Source organism: Engraulis encrasicolus, chromosome 8 (genome assembly GCF_034702125.1).
Source record: "Engraulis encrasicolus isolate BLACKSEA-1 chromosome 8, IST_EnEncr_1.0, whole genome shotgun sequence".
Classification (NCBI taxonomy): domain Eukaryota; kingdom Metazoa; phylum Chordata; class Actinopteri; order Clupeiformes; family Engraulidae; genus Engraulis; species Engraulis encrasicolus.
Window position 1 is genome coordinate 41,913,526 of NC_085864.1, and position 24,587 is coordinate 41,938,112.

Consider the following 24,587-nt stretch of genomic DNA (forward strand, 5'->3'; position numbering starts at 1 on the left):
AAAGGTGACACTAAACCCATAAACAAAAGCAGGCCTACCCAACGATGCAATACAAATGACGTTTCGTAGCCTACAATTTCATTTTTTTCTACATTATCCAAACCTCGAGGTGATCAGGTAAGTTGTCCACCGAGTCCATGGCACATGTGGTAGCAAATGTAGGATTTACCATCTATTTATTATGTCGGTAAATCTATCTGGTGGTCATATTAGGAACTGCATTCTGCATATCAATTCATCCCCACTTCTGTAGATCTAACATTAACACATGGTTACTTTGATAAGGTCTGTAATGAAACACTGAAATTGCGGTGATAGTTTTCTGTTGTCTAAGTACCTCAGTTTTAACCAACTTTGCCTGTGACCTGACAAAAAATAGGTGGTGTCACGATGACAGACAAGGCATATTGGATTGTAGAAAATGTACTAAATATACATCAGATTTCAAGGAGTGATTGTGATTTTACATTTTCCTTGGTTTGCATGTTTTTAAACTGACCACATTTTGTGATTTTACATTTTCATGACACAGGCAGGCGTTACAGGGCTCTGGGTACAAAAACAAACTGGCTAAAAGACAGTTTTTATCCAAAAGCAATCTACACACTTCATTTTCCACAGCTGACTTTTTAAAATCTGAGCATCTGCACTTTACCAATTTCGTTGCACCTGTATCATTCATTCATTCATTCATTTCATTCATTCATTCATTTGTATAAACAGAGGAGTTTATGCAGTTAGGATTGGCTACATTAGGCTACATTACATTGCATTTAGCTGACGCTTTAATAGGCTATGTAAATAAAAATGAAATGAAATACTGGAGCTCACTGCATCGTTGGGTTGGGTAGGCGATTGACTTGGCACATCTGTTTCAAGAGATATGCCAAACCACGCTAAAATGAAATAGCCTACGACACGGCATTTGTGTAGGCCTGCATCGTAAATGGTTTGGGTAGCCTTTTTGTTTGTTACCCTACTTTTAGTGTCTGTTTCAAGAGATCGGCCAAATTATTTGTACACGAATGTTCTGCAAGCCTGCTCTTTGAGCGAGAGCTGACAGTCTTGCTGTGAAATGAAAGCTATCAGAGGGGAGGAACAAGGGAGCCGTTGTAGCCAATCGGAGACGCCAAACGTGGCTGGGCGCAATATCGTCCTATGTTTCGCAAACTCGGCTCACGGGCGCACAACTTGGCCAACAAACGGAAGTCCGATGGACGGCTGGCAAATGGGTAGGAGATTACTGCCTGTCTGTTTGTAGTTAGGTTTCCTGACGACGCCATATGACTGGCGCCTTCAGAAACGTTTTCTCTCAATATATTTCGCTTATTATACACAATGCGAACCTTTCCATGCAAGTAGAAACTGCTGTTGGAATGAAATAGGTTAATAGGCTATAGTACTAAAAGCAAAGAGAAAGGTGGCTTGTAATTTAGACATTCAGATTGTAGCCTACTGATTGAAACTTTGTTTCATGACTAGGCTACTGTGGCACATAGTATAATAACAGTGTTATACTAACAGTATAATAACAGTGTTACTAACTTGTTACTAGTGTTATTATATAGGCCTATTAATGATTATTGAAAATATACTATAGCAGTGTGTGCCACTAGCACAGGGAACATCACTATACCTTCAGCATGGTGTTATGCCATGTTATGCCTTTTTGCGCCCCTTAGTCTGTCCAGTAGTTCTTACAGTCTATTACTCCCCACACCAAGTGTGTGTGTGTGTGTGTGTGTGTGTGTGTGTGTGTGTGTGTGTGTGTGTGTGTGTGTGTGTGTGTGGGCTGGGGGGTGGGGGCATTTCTGTCTGTGTGTGGCAATCACACCCTTTACGAGACCATTGTAATGATTTTTTTTCTTTCTATCTTTCCCTTGACACTCTCTCTGTGCAGAGCAAAGGGGAAAGACACACCAGATGTCGGTGGAAGAAGGAGAGATGAGTGGGAATGGAATGGATGGGGTGGTCGGCTCTGGATGGGAGTGTACCTTATAGCAGCACGATGGGATGCAAAGTGTAGCCAGGCAAGGTGGTGAAGGTTTATGTAAAGTAGTGTTTCTCAACAGGGGCTCTACAGCCCCCTGGGGGTTGTTGGGGAGCCCTAGGGGGGGCAGCTGAGAGGGGGGGCGGTGCTTAGTTGCCATTGGTGTGTATTGGTCTATTATATTTTTTAATTCTAAGGGGGTCGTTGGCAGGCTTATGGTGGGGTCAAGGAGGCATTTGGAGGCTTATGATGAGGTTGTTCAAAAAAGGTTGAGAACGTCTGATATACAGGGTGGAACTGATGGGATGGAGAGTTTCTAAGTCTTAAGATACACGTTTAGGCGTGGTAGAGTGGCGGGTGGTGGGTGTGTGGGGAGAGGGTGGAACATCTGGTGATGCTGTCACGTGGGACGGGGCTGTCTGTGAATGCTGCATTGTGCAGGACGGAGGCCTGTGAAGGAGAAGGAATGAGATTCTCAGATGGACCATCCCCTGAGGGCGCTGAGAGACTCTCAGTTAGTGCAAGTGAATGAAGGAGTGAGCCAGAGAGAGAGAGAGAGAGAGAGAGAGAGAGAGAGAGAGAGAGAGAGAGAGAGAGAGCATCAAAATGAAATAAACAGACAGCGTGTGCACTGGAACTTCCGCCTGCACGAGTCAGCAATCTTAAACCAGGGCAGAGTTGTCTGGAGGAGAGCTGGGAGAAAGCCTGCATATGCTTAATAACCTCTCTCTCTCTCTCTCTCTCTCTCTCTCTCTCTCTCTCTCTCTCTCCTTCCGAACAGCCAGAAGCCCTCAGCTGTAAAAACAGTTGATGGTTACCTGGGCAGCCAGAGACTATGTCCTGTATTATAATGGAATCAAAATAAATCAATAAAGAGTGTCAAACAGAAGGAATATGAGACATATGTCTTTATTGAGAAAATGTATGGCATAATCTCTTTTTTTGTGTTGTCGTGATGTCCAACTATGTATGGCTTATATGTTAGAAAACATAGATTGTAATACACAACTGAAAAGACACATTTTGAATATGCTGCATGACTCTTAATCTTTAGGTGACAGCTGTGAATGATTCAGAAGAAAAGCTCTGTTAAAAAAATGAACACAACACCTTTAAACTTGTGCAATAATGGCATGTGCAATAACAACTAATGGGATGCATTCCAGGACAGTACTGTATATATATGACTAAATCACATTGTCAGCTAACATTTAATGCAGCTGTATGCTGAAAGTGCTCGGTATGTGTCGTTAATGCGTAATGCATAGGTTACATCAAAGGAATGGAGCTGATGTGAAATGCAGACATTGTCTTGTAGAGACAAATAAAAACATATAAAAATAAAACCAGTTCTCTTAGTAAAAACATGAAAAAACTACCCAGTTGTATTTTTTTAAGTGGAGACAAAAACCCTATGTACACAGATATTATTTATTATAAGTCCTCCATGTTGAAAAGTTAACATGACGGAATTGAATTCAATTATGCAGCTAAGGTGCAACATGATCAAGCATTCAGGTCCTGCCCTAAGGTTTATCAGATAAGGTTTTTTTTTCTCTTCACATACATTCTTCTCCTAAAAGTTTTTAGTGCCCATGAAAATAGGGTTCTTCCGTCCATAAACGGCACTGTGCCTTTGACAGACTATGCTTGGGAACATGATGGCTAGATCCCTTTGAGAGTGGGTCTTTTGACAGAAAAGACGAGAAGCCTATCCCGGTGCTGCAACGACTGCTAATTCCTAGACTAGGCAAATGGCCTTTTTGGCCCTGTGTTAAGCTACTGGAGTCGTGTTTGTGGCCACCTAGGCCAAAGCTCTTGGGACGGTCAAGAATGTATCGTCGCTTGTGTTTAGTCTTCTTCTGCAGCTCCGAAAGAGACACAAGAAAGGGGTTTTCAGTGCGGGGGGATAAGATAGGGGGGCTTTTATAGCCACTTCTGATGTCATCGTCCTGATCAGGCCCATCACTGTCGGCCTGCATCGGATCCTCTTCCTTTGGAATGGCAGGAGCACAGATCTCTGCTCCATCCCACGGCTCGAGTTTTGTTTCTTCCTTGTTGACCGTGAAGGACGACGGTCGAAGGATCGAGCTGTTGACGTTGGTCTCCATCACGCCGTCTTCGTTGTCGCTCTCCTCGGTTTTGATAAAGTGACGTTTCTCGTGTAAAGCCAGGTGGGCGGTGGTTTTGCAGATCTTATGACAGTACTGGCAGCTGTACCCCTTTCCGGATTTCTCTTGGTGTTTCTTTTCGTGGCTCCTCTTTGTGGCGAGGTAAAGGAAGCGCTGTGGACAGAAGGAGCAGCGGTAGCGTTTCTCCGTGCTTGGACTCCGACTCGCACTGTCGAAACAGGAGCTGTCATCCGTGCAACTTTTGCAGACAAAGTCGGGGCTCTGGTCCGACAACAAGCCTCCCAGGCTGAGAGCCTCCTCTGTGGAGGCTTGCTTGCCACACATTCGACAGACCGGGCGCTTGCAGCTTAACACGTGCATCTTCAGAGAGGCCTCGCTGGAGAACTGGCCCTTGCAGGTGTTGCATACGTGTACTGTTTTGGGGCTGTTACTTCTAAGGGTGCGTCTGTTCTCTGCGTTGTCAGATGAAATGCTGTCTCTGGGACTGAGGCTTGCATCCAGGAAGTTTTCTGAGGGTTCAGGTGACATGGGTCTCATGTAGTACTTCACTGAGGGGTCTTTCTTGTGTTTTAGCCGTAACCTCTTGCCTTTCTTTTTAGGCTTATAAGAATAATATGGCCGCCACAGCTTGTCCGTCTCTGGGTCGGCTGTATCATCATCATTTTCTACCACAGATGCAGTAACCTCTGTCCTCAGACGAAGGCTTGGGCTTTCAGTGCCGTTATCCACAGGGTGTGATTCCGTCGTATCTTCCATCTGGCTCAAGCTCTTTCTCTTTCTTTTCTTTGGGAATAACTTGGAGCCTTTAATTTTGCGGCGAATGATGGCCTCGTTGCCAATTTTGACTGTAATGTGACAGAGTGGCAAGACATGGCCGTCTATGGATGGGCCGGGACATGCTGGTTTTGCAATGTACGTCTCAGTTTTGCCCCCAACTGACTTGTCTGGTTTCAGGCTCTCAGCAGTTGGATGATGGAAGAGCTGGCTTGCCATGGCCTCGATCGTGTGTGCAGCTGCAGACAAATCACCTAACCTGTTATTCATACTTCCCACAGAATCAGACGGATTCCGGTTAAAGAACGGAATTGTATTCTTGTTGCGTCCTGTGCTCTTAAGCGCTACAGCATTTTCTCTCTCTGTGTTGTCTTCTGTCTGTTCTTCTGTAATTGAATTTGCATATCCAAAGGGCGATCCGCTCTCGTCTGCGTCTGATAGTCCATCTTGCCGGTCTACCTGCTCGGATGGCATGCTTGGCATTTCTGAGTCAGAGAGGCACGGGAGCTCCATGTCTTGGTCACATGGTCTTTCGAAGCTCACGCGAGGCATCCCGACAGCCACCGTCTTAGGGGTGGCCATGAACGTGACTGGCATGGAGAACAGCGGCGGCTGGCTTGAGCAGATGTTATCAATGCTGCTCGGGACGGTGCTAGGGAAGGGCGTGGCAGGATAGGAATCATCTGGAGCAGAGCCAAACGCCTGGTCGTCCGCGGAGTCCGAGAAGGTATGGCTGTATGATTTGTAACGTTTCTTTCTGAACTTCATGGGCAGGAGGCGGTAAAGTTTTATAGGGTAAACGCTCCCCTTGAAGCCTCCGTTGGCGGACTTTTTGTTCACGGCCAGCCTCGGATCGATTCCGTGAAACGACTTCTGGTGGTTCTTGAGGATGTAGTAGGTCATGAAGGTCTCGAGGCAGAAGATGCACTGGTAACGGCGCTCTCCGGTGTGCCAGATCTCGTGCTTGGTTCTGTACTCCGCCAAGGCGAACACTTTGTTACAGTAGTGACATGGGTATGCCCTGTGCCACGAGTGCACGTTCTCGTGCCTCTTCAGACTGGACAGTGTTACATATGCTCGTTTGCACACGCTGCACCTGTAAGCTCTGTGGCCTCCTGTGCTCTTCTCCACCCTGTCTAAAATGGACCGCGGGGCGAGGGGATTTTCCAGGGTAGGGTCGAGGGTGAACGTGTCAGCTAGGTGCAGTGGAGGAAGAGCCTCGGATGAGTCATCATCATCCACGCTGGGTGCAATATCTGTGGTTTGGTCAGTAATGTCTGTGGTGGTGTTGCCCTCTGGCTCGAGTTGGGGTGGACCTTTCGCGGCCTTGGAGCACATTTGCTCATGGTTGCGCAATCTCTTCAGGTGGATGAACTTCCTGTGACAGTGCTTGCAAAACAAATGGCTGACGAATCTCCTCTTGTGGACCTGCGTGTGTATGTTTAGGAGTGCTCTGTTCCCAAACACTTCAGGACAGTACTCACAGCGGTAGGTTGGTGTATCGGGCTTTTCCTGTGGACTAAGGGAAGGAGGCTCTCTTTCTACTGGGGCCACGTCCTCAGTCAAAGGCAACAACTTGGGAGCTGGACAAGTTTCAGGTTCAGGCTCTGGGGATGGTGGGGACGGTGGAGTTATGGGAGGAGGCGGCGGGACTGCAGTTGCTTTTTGCAGGACAGGGCAGCTATCGGGTGCCTGCTCAGGCGTAGTTGATGTGTCACACGGGGCTGGTGGTGCGCCAGTCTTGGCAGGGATACAGTTTAGCCGGTGCCGCTTTTTGATGGGCCCAAAGTTTCGACTTATCAGTGTCTTGGGCGGTGACGTTGTGGTTGGCTTACTGTTTTTCTTGTCGGTCACCGGCTCTGTCTCGGCCGGTTGTGGGGCTTTGTGCGGGCCCTGACTCACCGCATATGAATGCTCCGACAGGGCCTGTGTCGGTTCACCCTCAGCAGAGGTCAGGCTCGGGGCTGGGCAGGCGGCTGGGAGGGTTCCCAGGGTAGGTGACTGCTGCCCACCAGAGCATGGGTCGAGTGGAGTGAAAGGGTTGTTTTCGGCACCAACCTCTGTGATGGAAAAGGCGTTTGTTATGCGCGGACCTTTTGCACAGTCAGGTTCCTCTGGCCTTGGGGTATCTTTCTTTGGAGCGCTGGGTTTTTGTGTGTGTTGTTTGTGATGTTTGTGTTGTTTTGTTTTTGATGAAGCCTGGCCTTTTGTGACCCCTAAACTTTGCCTGTCAGACTCTGCAAGTTTCTCCAAAAAGGGAATTCCTAAACGCCTTCCGGCTGCTACTAGCAACTTGGTGTCCTCTTTTGTTATCGTCACCACCTTAGAGTTGTAAATGAAGTCGAGTATGTTAGCAAACACCTCAGACTTCAGGTCCATCAACTCCAGGACGTGTCCAGCTGTCCGCACATTTGCTGATGTCAAGGCATTCCGGAAGTATCCACTGGTGGCTGCCAGAATGTTGCGATGAGCTTGGAATTTGACGTCCTCGACGACGATTGTTAGGTCACAGAAGAGGCCCTGGCACCGTTGCTCGCTGAGCTTGCTGAGGACGGACTGGGGGTGCGAGTTGTCCATCAGGCCACGGGTGCTGGGGGACGCCACTGTCATCTGTAGAGACAGGCACACACACACACACACACACACACACACACACACACACACACACACACACACACACACACACACACACACACACAAAAGACAGAGAAAATATGGTTAATTAATATTTGGTTAGATCAGCTGAAATGTTTGAAGCAAACATTTGAGGACATCTGGAATAATGTAACATAGTATCTTTTGGCAGCTCTTTCTCTCCAAGGGTTCCATAAAATATTGTGTTCCCCCCATGGAAGACAACAATATTGGGCCTTCTCCAGGGGACTGCTGTAAATGCCAATGCCATGTCTTTTAAGTTCTTTCAAAGAAGTTCTTTGTAATGAGAAATCATCGGGGGCCCTGCCGTGGCCATCCGGTGGGGCACTCGCCTGCCATGCGGCTGACCCGGCCGGGGTCCTTTGCCAACCCCTCCCCGTCTCTCTCCCCATTCGCATCCTGTCTACCTCTCATACTATCCTGTCCATAATAAAGTCTTAAAAGACCAAAAAATATATTTTAATGAGAAATCATCAGTGGTGTTGGCAGTTTCTTTAATATAATAGAATTATACACTGATTAATACTGTAGCAGTGCATTGCCGTTCAATATAATTCTAAAACAAAGTGGTACTACTCCTTAGTCTATAAGTTAGGTTTGCGGTATAAACCACTGTAGTATTTACTTGTGTAGTGACTCTGTCTTTCTGTTATTGTAGGCTACTCGGATAAGTTACAACATAGCAGCAAAGTGATTCTCTGTTCTGCTCCAATTCCCCTTGAAAGAGGACCTTTCTTTCATCTGAGTCACGGTCAAAAACAGCAGAAAACAATTTCGAGGAGGCCACAGCTGGAATCAATGAGAAGTTTGTGGATTGTAAATAATTACAAACCAAAGCGAGCGAGAGGCCCAGGCTCAGGCTCAGGCAGACAGGCTCAGTGCAGTACGTGACGAGTGAGAGAGCTTGCAGTATTCGGCCACTAGATGGCAGTGAAAGCTAATGACACAGGAAATAGTGTGCATGCTCGTGTGTGTGTGTGTGTGTGTCTCTCTCTCTCTGTGTGTGTGTGTGTGTGTGTGTGTGTGTGTGTGTGTGTGTGTGTGTGTGTGTGTGTGTGTGTGTGTGTGTGTGTGTGTGTGTGTGTGTGTGTGTGTGTGTGTGTGACACTGGAGACACTGCACATGCATGTGTGGGTGGATGAGACAGGGAGAGACAGAAAATGGGGAGATAGAAGCAGAAAGACTGAAAGAAGGAAAGAAGGTGAGGCGGCCAAGCATTCTGCTTCAGTGCACTCGTAGCCCGAGGCTGGTGGTGTGCCAAGACAAAGTGTTTTCCTTCAAGTGCCCGATGCATGTTTTTCATTCCTAATCCCTCTTAACCCGCTCCACCACCACCACCATCATCGCCACCCAAAAAACACTGAGTGTTCTGCACTTTTGTCAAAATCAAAATGCTGTGGAAAATGTTGGTTTTGACAACAGACCAGATGTGTTGGCCTGGTTTACTGTGTAGAATTTTCAGACATTGTAAGACATGAGTCATACAATAACAGTCCAGAGGTTGGCCTATTTGAATGTTCAACTATGACAGTAGATAGGCTAGTAGAGGAATGGCATTGTCAACATTTTCACATACCCTTTCGGACACACACACACACACACACACACACACACACACACACACACACACACACACACACACACACACACACACACACTCGTATATACAAAGGGGGGGGGGGGTGTGCAAAGATCTAGTGTATGGCTGGTTGCTATAGTGTTATGAAAACACGACTCGGGGTCTAAGTGATATCAGATGGAACCAGCGCATAAAATCTGTAAACCACAAAACACTAGTATGGAGCACCTGGCATGAGTAAAAGTGAGCAGCCTTTGCGCGTGTTCTGAGGGTTGCCCAGTGATTCAGTGAGTGCAGGTTCATCATGTCAGACATACTGAGCAACCGTATCTCACTCATTTCGTAAAGTCTTCACGAAAATAATATATTAATTTTCGTGGTGCATTCACGTTATTGCCCGCCTTTCGTAAAGTCTTCACGAAAATAATAGATTAATTTTCACGCTGCCTATTCACTTGAATTGCCCGACTGTTGCCTAGCGACCCACTAGTTTGATGCCCTTTCGGTAGCCTACTGTCACATGGTAATCAAACATTTCAAACAAGCTATTTAGGGTTAGGTTTAGGGTTAAGGTTAGGGTTAGGGTTAGGGTTAGGTTTAGGGGACATAAGGCCTAAGTACCGAAAGGGCGTCGAATTAGTGAGTCCCGAGTTTATCAGCAGTGTTCTGTCAGCACCCCCTCCCCGCCCCTGCAGACGTTTGGATAACCATAGCAGCAGTGGGGCAATTCAAGTGAATAGGCAGCGTGAAAATTAATCTATTATTTTCGTGAAGACTTCACGAAAGGCGGCCAATAACGTGAGAGCACCACGAAAATTAATATATTATTTTCGTGAAGACTTTACGAAAGGCGTGAGATAGGGCTCTACTGAGTGGAGGAGCTGTAGGTACAGTTAAAGGGACAGTTTGGTCAATTTCAACATGCAGTTGTATTGCTCACACTACCCTTGACTTGTCAGTACCTGGTGATGCCACATTTTTCGGCTCAGCCCTTTCCGAGATATGAGCAATTCTAATGGGGGCAGCGTTTGTTTACATTTTTAAAAATTGAAACATAGGCCAACTCCAAATATTTTCCCAAAAGGTACTGCTGTTTGCTAGTTGTCTGCTGATGTTTTATAACCTTTTGGATGTTTTTGGGAATAAATACAAATGTTTTTTTTGAAATGTAAACAAAGAGCTGCCCCCATTACAATGACCAGGATCTCGGAAACGGCTGAAGAAGAAGAAAAAAAAATCTCAGGCACTGACAAGTCCAGGGTAGTGTGAGCATTACAACTGCATGTTGAAATTGACCAAACTGTCCCTTTAAGTTAGGTCCATATGACTTAGTTGTTGTGGCAGTTGTTCTGTGGACCTACGATGATCACGATTGCCATTAGTGGAAGAACTGGTGTGTGTGTGCGTGTGTGTTTTTTGTGTGCGTGTGCGTGTGCGTGTGTTTGTGTGTGGTGGGAAACTTTGATCCTGCTAGGCTAGCGTTTAAGGATTGTGGATATACTGTAACTGTGAACTCGCTCTGCAGAGTGAGTGTGCCGGCGGAATGACTAAGGATGGAGTCAGTCATTTGACTAACGGCCTCCCCCTCCTAACTTCCTCCTTACTAAGTGGGGCAGGAATGCTGTGTGACGCATCAGCTGCGCGGTAATAACGGGAACACAGAGGCTCACGCCCAACCATCACAGGGATAGCTAAGTGACATGCTCAATGAGGCAAAGAAAAAAAGGCTTTCCAATTTTGCTGATGATAGTTTTTTTTCCCTAGTGTTTATTTTTTATTTTTTAAGAAGAATTATTTTAGCTTGATTAGATCACGCTGCTATCCAATGTGCAAATACTGCACCTTCACAAAAGAGGTAGGAGGGTGTGTCTGAATCAGAGGATTACAGTCAAGTGCAATATCTATTAATAACACTACAACGAAGAAAGAAGTTAAATCTTTGTCTAAAAGTAGACGCTGTTTATTCTCTTAGCACATTGAATGCCAGGAATTCAATTTTATTCTCATGCGTTGAATGCTGCACTAATATAATAATGTTTTTTGGGTTTTTTTCTACGTTACCAAACTAGACACAAAGCACATTGTGTGTGATTTTAGTAACTCTGTGATTAACCTAACTGATATCATAATTAAAAAAAACCCTCCTACACAGTTTGGATATTTAATCTGGGCATTTTATCGCAACGCAGTATTTCATTGTTATTACAGTGAAGTATCTAATTATGCACTTCCTGATCACGACACGCCAAATTATAGGGTAGGCCTAATCAAAACATAGCCAAAGTCTTGCCAATGCTTTGCTAGTCATGGGTCATACAGAAGGACTTGGGAACTTTTCTGCCATCAATTTTCAAAAGTAAAAATAGAAAATATTGAAGAGAAAAATATCACAACAGATGTGATGGCGGCAGCAGTAATTAGTGTTGTGTGACTGAGTCCACTTTTTCTGCTCAGAAAGACAAATGGATGATTTTTTCAAGCTAATCAATAAAAAGTAATAAGAGTAATAAAAAACCTCGTGTTAGTCTCTCTACTCTTATGAAACCAGAAGCCTTAGGAGGCCTGTGATTACCAAATCTTCAATACTACTTTTGGGCAGCTCAAATAAGGAACCTAGTCTCATGTACAACAATGAGACAAGAATCGCTGTGAGTGGATATTGAGTCAAAAAATAGTCCAACCGCTGCCCCTTAGTTCCCTCATATTCATAAATAATTTTGGAAAAATTAAGAACATAGATAAGCGTTTTACTGTAACAAAAAAAAGAAAGACAAATGGATATACGTCAGGAGATACTTGCAGCTACCCCATCAGAGGTTATGGTTGTAAAAATTAGTAATGACCCAGGTGAGCTTTTTCCATTCAAATAGTTTACTTGGAAGCAACTGGACTTCTTCTTGGTCCATGAAAACATCTTTAGTCCCTCAATTTGAATTTGGAGAGTCGAATAGCGCATATGTAACAAAATACGTCAAATATCTCCATTTCTAGAATTTTATTTTATTTTTTATCTAAACTACCTTCGCTTAGTTAGTGCTTGCTTTTGAACGATGGCATGTATAATGGAATGCTTTTCACATACGTAAAACTGGACATGTCACCTTTTAAACAAGTTATGATATGTCCGTAGGTCTAACACAAACAATTCTGTGTCTGTCTTAAAAAAAACCTGTCAAAAGGGTCCACATTGCTGGCACTCATCATTCTAAAAACATGTGCCATTCAATGTGTTGATGAGAGGCAAGAGATTTCTTCACAAGACAAAACGTTTTTTTGAAGCTCAGCTTATTCATTTCTAATTTAGTTAATGCCTTTTAGAGAGTATGGCTTCCTTTAATATTAACACATAATTTCACTTGTGTGCTTATAGAATACAGTGACTGTAGCCTACGTAATCTCCTCACCATAAAGGTTCTAAGGCACCTTTTTAAAGACACCCTTTTCTGAGCAAATCGAAAGCTTCAGGCCTCACGCCACAACTGAAAAATACAGATATAGGCCTACTGAGATTAGTGTGAAGTGTTATTTGTAGATATATGAAGTATGCTTATTATTATTGAGCGTCGTTTTGATGTGCTGCTGTAATGATACATCAGCTTCAGCGCGGTGCCTTTTGTGGTGAAACAGACAAGTGCATTCTGCACAGACTTCCTGTCTGTGGGCGAGTGGAGGGCAGCGAGTGCGGGTGACTTTGGTGTCTATAGCGACAACAGTGACTCAGCACTTCCCACTCCGACACGCCACTTAGCCACAGCACATACTGCACACAGCATGGAGATGAGTCTGCCCATGCTGCTGTCCAGTTGTTGCCCCTCATGGGGCACCAAATAGGCCATAGGAAGACTAATTCGTCTTTAGACGTTACGATCCTCACAGAACATGGCTGCAGCCTTTTGTGAGCATCTTTTGTAGCCTAATTTGTTTTTTACTTTTTTACCCAAGTTGGAACCTAAGTGTTAGCACAATTCTGAGTGCGTGTACAATGTTGAAGTGCCCGCAATCAATCTTATAAAAACATTTATCACTGCCCACGTCGTGTTTCAATTACTCCTCCAACAAAACAGTGTTTCTGACATTTTACACTGCGTGTGCGTGTGCCATTTGGGATTTTTTTTCTCCATCAAAAAGAACAAGAAAAAGAACTGTGGTTTATCACACGGAGTGCCCCCTCAGTATGGATCCTCGGAATCTTAATGACTGAAACGACATGTCGCTTCAGCACCTCAGAAGACCGTATTTGGACACCCACCACTTTCCTCTGATCGACAAAGATGCAAACATCTTGACGTAAACCGCTAACCCATCATATTTTCCAGTTCATGACTCAGCTATACCACAAAGCTGGACCAGACAATGCATGTCTTTCGTCTCTCATGCTCCCCTCTGCATGGACTAAAGGAGAGTAACCTTGTTATCGAACGGATGATTGCAGCACAGCTTGTACGGCAGGGTCTTTTAGTGGTTCGGTACGCATGTCTTGTTGTTCTTTTGACCATGCGGTTCTCGCATGACATGGTGGTGCTACAACAAGGTAGCTAGCGCGGCAGCCATTTTGAAAATGAAGACAATTTGATCAGGGGAAGATGGCTGCCGGTTGAAATGAGTGGAAGGCGTTGTAAAACAGAGAAATGTCATTTTCATTCTGTAGTTCGGTTCGCACAGTTCACACTATGTATGGTGGTGTTTACCCAAGATGATTGGGAGATGCTCAGCCACACTAACGGTTCCCTCAGAATAAGAGAGAGAGATAGACAGAAAGAGTGAGACAGAGCGAGAGACAGACAGAAGGACAGACAGAGAAGTGAAACCGTTTGCCGTGGGATGATCTACATGTCCTACGCAATTGTAACATTGCAATTGTAGAACAACATGTCGCATGTCTGAAGCTGAACGCAACTATGTATTCAACGACGTATTCACAGCCTGTCTGTGTTGCTGGTTAGCGATTGCAAAGAAGTAACAGTCATGGCATCATTTGAATGTATGGATGAGTGTGCATCTAAATGTTTCATGTCAGCTGTGCAATCTGTGAGACGGCTTGTAAAGAGAGAGAGAGAGAGAGAGAGAGAGAGAGAGAGAGAGAGAGAGAGAGAGAGACATGCACACTGAGAAACTAATCTCACCGCTGCGAAAACAACCTCCTCTTGCCTCCCTGTCTGACAGGCCTCCGGTTGTCACGGCAACATGCTGTGGCGCAGCAGTTATTGGGATTCAGATGAATCGCAGGCGGGCGGCTGGCTAGATCCGCCGTCCGAGGATTTTCAGCTCCCACGGACAGAAAGGGGAAAAGACCGAACGAGGAAGGCTTGTCTCGATCGAGAGTGTTTGTAGCTGAGAAGGCTGGGGTGAAAAAAAAAAGATTCAAGCTTGCCTTTGTGTGTGTGTGAGAGAGTGTGTGTGTATGTGTGTGTGTAGCATGTGCATGTATGGGATGTCTGCCTGACTGGGGAGGTGCATTTGCTCATGGCCAGAGCTCTTCACTTGAGTGTATATGTGTGTTAGAGAGATAGAGAGAGCGTGTCTGTGTTTGTGTGTGATATATTTCACTGTCATGAGCATTTGCTATTAGACTCTACTTAAAACAATTGCTCAATAACCACTTCAAGCACCACTCAGGTCCCCTGATTTTGCTTCCATTAACAGCGATGGATGGTGAAAATGCAAATCTGCATGCCCTTGATGGCTGTCTCTTTTTGGGTATGTGCCACACCCAGATGCCCTGTGCCCAAAGATGGGATGTGAAGCATTTATGTTTATAAGTCAGCAGTGATGATGAGAAGAAGAATAAGAAAAATCCCCACTGTCAATGCATGTACCACAAAACGATCAGCTCACAGCTATAAAATGTCAATACCGATACTGCCCAGTCAAATGAAAAGCGAAAAAAAAAATCTTAGTACTGGCTTTCGTCTCTGGACAAAAAACCCTGAACCGTCATCACGAGCAGTGGTCGGCAGTTAATGCATTAATCTAGTTGTTCTTTCGATCTTAATGAGATGTTGGTTTCTGAAACGGAAAGCATGCAAAAAACGTACCTTGCAAAATCAGAGATCGCGAGTGTCGAGCGGGCAAGCCGAGCGAGACATCTTGCAGCAAGCCTTCCGTATAGTTTTTTGTGCTATTACTGTAGCAGTGGATAGAGGTAAACAGAACGAGAGAAAATGGAGAGAGAGAGAGAGAGCGAGGCCAAGAGGAAAAAGTATTTTGCAAACTGCAGGCGAAAGTGTAGCACGGTAGCTTTTTTTTTAGTACACTCGTTTGGCGCTCGGATGTACTCTCAGAGGCTGTCCTTCCTCCTATCTGTCGCTTATGCACTCTCTTCCTCCATCTCTCTCTCGCTTTTACATTTCTGTCTGGTCTAGTCCTCCCTCTCTCTGTCTCTATGTCAGACTGTGAGTGTGGGCACCACCAACTGTCCTGCTGTCCTTCCTGTCCCTTCTGCTTTCGGCTTTAGCTCCGGGGTTAGCTGTGCTCTCTTGGGTCACCCAGTGTGCTGTGCCGCCCCTGGCAGATTTAGCCTGCGTCGCCTCGCCGCTTAAAAATAGCCAGTCTGGTCTGGGCAGCGGCAGCAGTGAGCAGCTCGTGCCCGCGTTCACCTTCTCTCCCTGCCTCTCTATCGCTCTGCCTGGCCTTCACGGAAGCATGAAGGGAACTGCGCCCAGCAAAAGCCAGGAATGGCAACTTTTATTAGGCTCGGGCTCGGAGGAGAGATGGTGAGCGAGAGAGGAAGAGAGAGGGGAAGAGGGAGTGGGAGAGAGGATGGAAGTGAGAAGAGAGCAGAGCCGAGGTTCGTCCTCTGAAACATCAGAGAACACACAGAGAGCATGAGGTGATCGTGCACGCGGAGAAACGGTCAGATGATTTTCGTTAAAAAAAAAAACCCCGTCGCTCGTGTCTCCGTATCGACATCGCAACATCAGAGGCGACGTCACCAGCGGACTACATGCAAACAACAACAACAATGACGATCGGCAATACACGCGCCGAGATCTGTCTCATGCTAGCAACCGGGGCTGAGCTAGCAAAGGGAAGTCATGACAATAGACAGATTGTAATATGCACCTCATAACTCTTGATTAATTATATCAAACACGCGCTATGGTGCACGCACGCTCCCGCATACACCATCTCTGCAACACCATCTGTCTCTTGCTTGCTCTCATATACAAACACAAGCGCCCGTTCTCTTTGTCTGCTGTGCAGTGCACACATCACGCCTTCTGCATCTCTCCTGTGTTGCAGCCTCACATAACACGCGCGTGTGTGTGAGTGTGGCTACCGAGTGTGAGTGAGAGTTCACATTGCAATCGCTAGCAGTGAGCGATGAGAGATGCAGTGCAGTGTGTTGCGATGTGATGAGATGAGCTGTGAGTATAAAGGCTGCTGAGGCTGAGGCAGAGCAGAGGAGAGCAGAGCGAAACTGAACCGAGCTTAGCAAAGCGATATACAGTCGAGTGAGCGAGCAAAAGCAGTGCGATACAGGGTGATGTGCCGGTCTGCCTGCCTGCACTGCAATGGATGAAGCGGAGAGACTGCGGTGGGTGAGGAAGGTAGAAAACAGAAGCTAAATATGCTACCGCTGCACTTCATCATCATCCTCATCATCCTCCTCATCCTCATCATCCTCAGGCTCCCGATACTGTAACGCCCTCGAAAAAAAAAGCTGCTTCAAAAACAAGGGAAATAAAACGGACACGGCATGAATGGCAATTAGGAAAAGGGTGGTTTTTAATCACGAAAAAACCATGAAAATGAAAAATGATGAGAGGATAGACTGGAATGGGAGACGCGCGGGGTAGCGGTAGAGAGAGGCAGAGCGAGTTCACCTTTGTTGTGGTCCCAGACTGATGCCACCGAGGAGCACGCATGGGAACGCTGCAGAGGGGAGACGAGGGGGAGGGAAGGAGTGACAGAGAGGACAAGGGAGGGAGGAAGAGAGAGAGAGAGAAGGAGGGAGGGGTGGAGAGGCTGGCAGCAGGGTGGGAGGGAGGGAGAGGGAGAGAGTAAGGGAGAGAGCGAGGCTAGCAGCTAGTAGCGAAAAGGAGGGAGTGAGACAGACAGAGAGGGAAGGATGGAGAGCGGGAGGGAGGGAAAAGAGCAGGGAGCAAGCGAATAGGGGAGGGGGTTGGAGGCATGATATAGTCATGAAGTGGCGTGTGGGAACTCCGGCTGCCCGTCATTGGTGCATTCCTCTGCACTTAATAATCTGGGCACATGGCCACCTGCTAAAGGAGCACGCCCCTGTACCCCAAGGTACAGCTATACAATAAAACACTTCACCCTCAACAGGGGTTTCAACATAGATGGGGCAGGAAGTAGGATTAAGTCACCAGGGCCCCACACATGAGGGGGGCCCCCACAGGATGTCTTTATCTTTATGCAATTATTATTATCACATAAAGGGGATCCAATGGGGTGCTATGTGCCTGAGGGGGTGCTATGTGCCTGACCGCCACCTTGCGTTTCACACATTTTAAGTGCTGTCTGCCTGTGGCTTATGATGACTGAGGAAGCGAAGCCCACCATGTTATGGACCATTGGTGAGGGGACCAGCAGACCTCAGGGATGAAACTCGGGGACGTTTCCTTGTATTTTCTTATGGGAACAGAACAAGGATATTCTGTTGTTCTATCAATGTTAGTAAAATAAGAAATGTTTCAGTTTGAAGAATTAGGTAAAAAAAAAGGGTTTTCTACCGTCAGGCAAACAGAATCATGGGGATACATAGTGACCCTACTCATTTTCCCACACAAGATCCTATAGAACTAATTCCGCTCTTGTTCTATAAATACCTCCTCTTGATTAAAAGGGACTAAAATCTGCTTACTGACCAGAATTCCAAAAGCCTTTTTGTCTTGTTTTTTCATCCTGTTTTTCTTTCTTTCTTCTTTTTTTTGGCTCTCAAAAACAATCATTTGAATTTCAATAAGGACGCCCCACAGCGATCACAAGCCTCACAAGCGTATGAATTACCGCAAACGAGTTTGGTCCAGGTCGGTTGGTCGGTCGGTCGGACTCTGTCTGTCTCATTGCTTTCTGCACACTCTTGTCCCGGGGCGGTTTAATTCTTGCCCATCTCTCCTGGGTGGCTGTTCTAGTGTCCATGCTGTGTATCACCAGATGCTCTGGTTACTGCTGCACCTGCCACCTGAATACTCAGTGGGCTTTATACTATGGCACAGGGCTGAAGAGAGATCTAGTACATGGCGTTGTAGACACTTTTATGCAGTGTGCGGATGATGGCACGTGCGTGCGTGCATGTTTGCACATGTGCGTGTGTGTGCATATATTTCTGAAGATATTTAAATCCCAGCAAACCACTATTTTACTGTTTGTATGAGTTTTTGTTTGATCTAAATGTGTGGACTCCAGGAAAAAAAAATACAGTTTTCCTGCTTTTATATATACCTGTATGTTAATGTCTTGTTTGTTATATGTTCTGTGTGGACCCCAGGAAGAGTAGGAAGAGTATTTTGATGTGCTACATCAGCTAATGGGGATCCTAATAAAATACCAAAAAATACCAAAATCCCCAATTTTGTGTGTGTGTGTGTGTGTGTGTGTGTGAGCGTGTGTGTGCGCCCTAACATATTCTGTTCACCATTGGTGCTATTACCAGGAGCAACCTGTGCATAACCCCACCACCATCAAATCGGTCATATGACACCGGATTATAAACATCACAAAAAAATAGGGGTGTCATATGACACTGCCTTTTGCATGCATGGTTTAAATATCACAGCCAGGGCCGTAACCAGCCTTTTTCAAATCCGGGGTCAAATACTGTGCGCTGTACTGCATACTGTACATTTCAAATTCTTCAGTCAAACTCTTAAGATTATTTCATTAATCACTGCCTTGAGGATAGATGGGGCTGGCGTATAGTCTACAGACTGAATTTATCATTGTTGATCATATATCGATTTTCATCATAGATACATTTTACATTACTGGAAAATAAATACTGAGGACATGACCTCTGTGTCCTCAATGGTAGTTACGGCCATGATCACAGCCTACGTTCTCCCTTCCTGACTCACTTTGTGAACCGTACACATACTGCCCTCCAGCCCGTTATTCCCCCTCCTCTCTGTCATCCATCCGCTGTTCTCTGGCCTACTGTAGCTCAGCCTCCATCGCTCTATTTTTAAGTTAAGCACTTTGTTTTCAGGACTTGTGCTGCAGTTGCCGCCCATTCACAGATTGTACCTTTTACATGAATATTTACCTCCACCACCATCAATTTCTAAGTATTCATTACGACTTGGAAATGTACACTTACATGGATAAGTGGATCTTTCTCTTTGTCTGCCATTTTGAATTAGCAGCCATTAACATATTTGGCTGTAAAATGTACGGTACTTTGGTCAGTCCAGTAAATATTAGTTTATTACTTTGTAAATATTCAAGATCAAATTCCTGAATTGTGTAGCATGTATTTTGAAAATGAACGTCTAAAATTACATACTCCACCTCTAAAATTACACACTCCACCTTTAAAAATATTCCCCTACTTCCTCGATTATCAGACCTTCCTTATCTGTGTCCTCTCCGGGTACCAGGAATAGTCACACGGGCAGCTATTTTCAGTCCTCAGTTTCAGTCATCTCGCATGTCTGGTATTGGGAACATCACACTTGAGAATAAGGCTATGTGGGCATGATGACATAGTGCAGCAATCACAAAAGTATCGGGCTTCCTGTGTTTCTGCAACACTTTAATCCATGTTAATCGATACCGCTTCCTGTGGTTCTACTAACGCAATGGAATTCTGATATGAGCATCTTCTCTTGTAATATAGTAACATGGCAAGAGTATGATGTTATGTGTGTAATGATTGATATTTTTATGTGGTCACATTACAGTCCATACCCAACAGTTTAACATTTGTCTGTGTCAAACTGTGATTTTTCTTTGTAACAGATATTACATGCATCATTACAGTATACTGTGTTTTTTTCCCTCAGCTGACTACTCCAAATTTGCAAAGCATTGCCTGCATATTGCATAAAAATCACACACAAGACAAGATCAGTTTGTTTCCACCCAATCCGCCAAAATATACATGTAATAATAATAATAATAATAATAATAATAATAATAATAATAATAATAATACGCCCATCCTTATGGGTGTTATAGTCTGCATGGGCAATAGCAAAATGATATACTCTATGACATCACTTTTTTTCATTTTCAAGATACACTGTAATGCTTTGTAATATAATGAGTTAATCTAGATATACAGCTGTATGCGATGTTAAAATACAGTTCGAGATTAGATTATATAACCAGTGTGTTAAAACAATATTATTTAGCCTATGTTTATTAGTAACAAGAAAGTGTGAAATTCCAAGAGGTGTCATCGTTTGTCATAGGCCTAACTGAAATACATTATGATAATAATACAGTTTGAAACAGCCATCTTGGCAACATGCAATAAGGCCAAGTCTTGGTGTTAGTGATCTGGTCATGCCAGTCTGGTGACACTAGATTTGTGTTACCACATTGTTCAGGTATTATGAATACACTATGAATTCATGAATATGAATATGCTATGAATATGATATGAATTCATGAATATGAGTATACAAATATACTATGAATATGATCTGAATTCATGATTATGGCATCCACAACAATGTGTTAACTAGGACGGATGTCACTAGTTTTTCACTAAAATATTTTTAAGGCTGTAAGTCTGCAACATCAAACCTGTCAGATCAACAGGAAATACTGCAGTAAGATGACATGCATGATCTAGTTGGTTGAAGCCAATATCTCACCACACTTGCCAAACCCACACGAGAAACAGACACACACACCCACACACACGCAACCCCATTTAGGACAGGAAGCACAGTGTAGTTATGCGGTTATCGCAGGCCTATGAGGCGTTTCGATTCTCCATGGTGCATGGCCTGAGCTGGTGTAACTCTAGTGGTACATTTACGCTGCTTTTTTGTGTTTGCAATTTGCTTGAATGTGTTAACAACGTATTCATGTGCCGAGTCTGCTGAAATTTTTGCCGACAATTTCCCTCCTTGACTTTGCACTCATAGCAACTCTTCAGTAATGCACTGAATCCATCACAGTACTGTCTACCATGATGAGAACAGTACGCAAAAACCATATTAATGATAACAACCACTTTGGCAAATAATAATTAAAAAATCCGCAAATGCTCAAAACTGGTGAAAAATGTCTTCACACGGATAGAAAAGCGTGGCCCAGACCTTGTCTGTCTTGTACTGTGCTGTACGCTGTGTGAAGGTGAGCCTTCGTGTGGTTGTAAGACCTGCTAGTTTTGCAGTGAGTCAGGCAAGCTGCAGCAGTATCGCATAAGTGGTACTTTCCACCATTGCTTCTTGGTGCGTAGTTTCCGCAGCCCTGAGCCTCTGCTGTGGCACACTTTAAAAAGCTGCAGTGTTAATTCGACACTGATAGAGTACTCAGGTACCTAATACACTCTAGAAGATATTAACTCAACTCTCTCATTGTTGAATTGACACTGCATTTTTTTTACTTGTGTGCTGCTGCTGCTGATGTCTTTAGAAGGCGACCCGCGGCTTCGACACATCGCTCAGGCATCTGACCAACAGAGCTCCAATGTTTTCTGAAACCGCCGCGTAATGGCCAAGCCTGACTGAAATTGGTGAGTCACAGCTTGATACTTACTGAATAATCCAGTGTTAATTCAACATTTAGAGCACACTCTGGGACCAAAAACACTCCACAATAAGTCAAATCAACTCTCTGAGTGTTGAATTAACACTGTATTTTAATTTAACAGTACATCGCGTACTGCATGGCGAAAACAGACTATGTTTGCATGTTCCGCATGTGCATCTGAGGAGGAGGAGGAGAAAGATCAATGGTTTTCAGCTGTGAGATCAAGCATGCACTGTATGCATCTATCTGAAATATCTGCATTGATCTTGGAGCATCTGATCATTTTCAGGCGTTGCTTCAATGACATTGCAGCTGGCAGGGCTGTGTGTGGACACACCCTGGAGATGAAAACATTATTGGTCCACCACGACAACAAAGACCACAAAACGAATAACAAAACAAATCAAAAACGCTAATCAGGGCAATTTGACCTCTCTTTGGTAAACAGCATGGCCACTAGTACTGATGTCAGTGTCAGACTGTGCATAAAATAGCAAAAGGGAAGGGATAAGTGCAAGGGTGACCTACCTGGCGTTTGCTCATGTTCCCAGCCTGATGTGTCGAGCCTCCCTTCCTCCACTTCAGACCTCTGTGGTGAGCTGCTGCTACCTCTTCTGCCTCTGCTGCCTCTGCTGCTGCCGTTCCAGGAACTGGACTTGCGTCAGCCTTGTGGGCCAGAGAGAAAAATCACAAAAATCCTTTCTGCCCGTGTTTCGCTTTTCCACTCTTGTTATAAACCCCCCCAACCCAACCCAACTCCCTACCCCCTACCCCATTTGTGTTTGAAAGCCTATGATTTCCCACTGTCATGCTTTTAGGGTTAAACACACAGAAGTGTCGAGAAGAGTTGTTGTTGTGTTGTTGTTTTGTTTTGTTTGAATATATCTTTTATTCTCGTTCAGTTTTTTTTACTGGCCTGGCTTCTCTCTTTAATGTTCTTGTGTTCCTCAGGCCGAACTACCAGCTGCTGCAAACCAACACGGCTCCCCTAGAACAAGGCAGGCATGCTGGGAAACATACGCTTACATCAACTCCTCTTGGACGCCTGCCATCCTCTTTAAAGCCGTGTGCTGTGCTGTATGTCTGTAACCACACTCTTAACATACACATACATGAACGCACACAGACTCATACACACTCACATGTAGGCTACACAGTTTTTTTCCACAGTAACATGGAATCTTCCATGGAATGCAGGCGCAGAGATGAAATATATTCTTGCCTGTCTTAAAGTCTTTACACACAGATATGTGTGGCATGTCGTATGGATGCCTAATACAGTTACATCCATTCCAAGGGAGTTGAAGTTTGCTGTGTACGCAACGTGTTACAAAACACATTTTGGTGCAAGATGAAGTGGACTACAGTGCCCAGAATCCTTTGCCATGTCGTGTTTTGCTTTTTTTGTAATCATCTGCTGCCTGAGTCAGAGAGGCCTTGTCTAGTTTGGAAACAGGACCTCGCTCGACTGAAACACAAGGCCGTGTCGTTGACAGATCCAAGTACGTGTCTATCTGTGCTGTTCATGCGTGTTTCCATGGGTCTGTTTCCCTGTGTGTCTGTGTGTGTGTGTGTGTGTGTGTCTGTGTGTGTCTGTGTCTGTGTCTGTGTGTGTGCACCCAAAACATCTTCATCCTACAAAGCGGCCGACCGTTTTACATAAAGGTCTGCTGCTTTCGCCACTGAGCCGACTGTTTGGTAAGCTCCCAACAATGTCAGGTAATCCTTCAGGTCCCTGCGTCACAGCCCTTGTGGAAACTCTCAGCCTCGATGATTTAACCAAAAAAAAAAAGAAAAGAAAGAACGAAAAAAAAAACCAAAGTTCTGTATTACAGCTCAGGACAACTTGACCTATTCTCTCATCCACCCCAACTCCCTCCCTCAACTCCCCCCTCCCTGCCACCCACCAAAAAAAAAAAACTTTGTTTACCTTCCTCCTTTGGCCTGTCCTGCTGTCCGCTGGCTGCCTGTGCCTGCGATGGCAGGGGAGCAGGCAGCGGCCGCTTCGCTCAGGCTGGGCCGTGGTTTCGCCGGGAGTGAGAAAAGAGAGGATCGAGAAGAGAAGAGAAGAGAGGGAGTGAGAGTAGTGGTGGAGCCACACAAACTAGAGTTCGATGCCACTCTCCTCTTCTCTCCTCTTCTCTCCTCTCCTCTTCTCTCCTCTCCTCTTCTCTCCTCTCGTCCGCTGCTCCTGCTCCTGCTCCTGCTGCTCTTGAAGCTTCAGCCAGAGGGTCCTGTAGGCTGTAGGAAGGTATTTGCCTTTCTCTCTCCGCTGCCTCCCTCTTTCCCCCTTCTCTCTCTCTCTCCCTCTCAGGCCTTCTTGCTTCCTCCTCCGTATGCTGTGTACGCTGGCTGCGACTGGAAAGGCAGAGCTGTTTGTGGGGGAAGAGAGAGAGAGAGAGGGATAGGGAGAAGGGAGAGGAGGAGGAGAGGCTGGCTGGCTGGAGGTCTTGCTTGCTGCTACTGCTGAGAGCAGGCCTAGCGGGTGTGAGCAAGGCCCAGGCGGACGCAGGGGAAAGCAGGCAGGGTCCCTCCGCTGCCGAGCCCGAGCTGCTCTCCGCTGCGCTCCACTGCCAGCAGCCAGTCCTGCAAGGCCTCGATTGCTCGCTCTCTCGCTCTCTCGCTCTCTCTGCTTGCCTGTCTGTCCGCTCGCTTGCTGCTGCGTCACACTCCTCCTCACACACTCACACTCGCTGCATCGGCGACGGGACACAGAAAGGGAGGGGAGGGAGGGAGGGAGAGGGTGGAGTGAGAAGTGTGTTTGTGTGTGTGTGTATGTGTAGGA

At 45.5% G+C, this 24,587-nt stretch overlaps 1 protein-coding gene across 1 annotated transcript; it reads right to left on the bottom strand.

Moving 5' to 3' along the window:
• Positions 1-2,880: 2,880 nt before the first annotated feature.
• On the bottom strand, positions 2,881-24,490 carry zbtb38 (zinc finger and BTB domain containing 38). The gene is made up of 3 exons (XM_063205736.1): positions 23,733-24,490; positions 22,331-22,468; positions 2,881-7,506 (listed from the first exon to the last, which is right to left on the bottom strand). The coding sequence occupies exons 2-3, from the start codon at positions 22,343-22,345 to the stop codon at positions 3,577-3,579; spliced, it is 3,945 nt and encodes a 1,314-aa protein (XP_063061806.1). The 5' UTR covers positions 22,346-22,468; positions 23,733-24,490; the 3' UTR covers positions 2,881-3,576.
• Between the last annotated feature and the right edge of the window lie 97 nt (positions 24,491-24,587).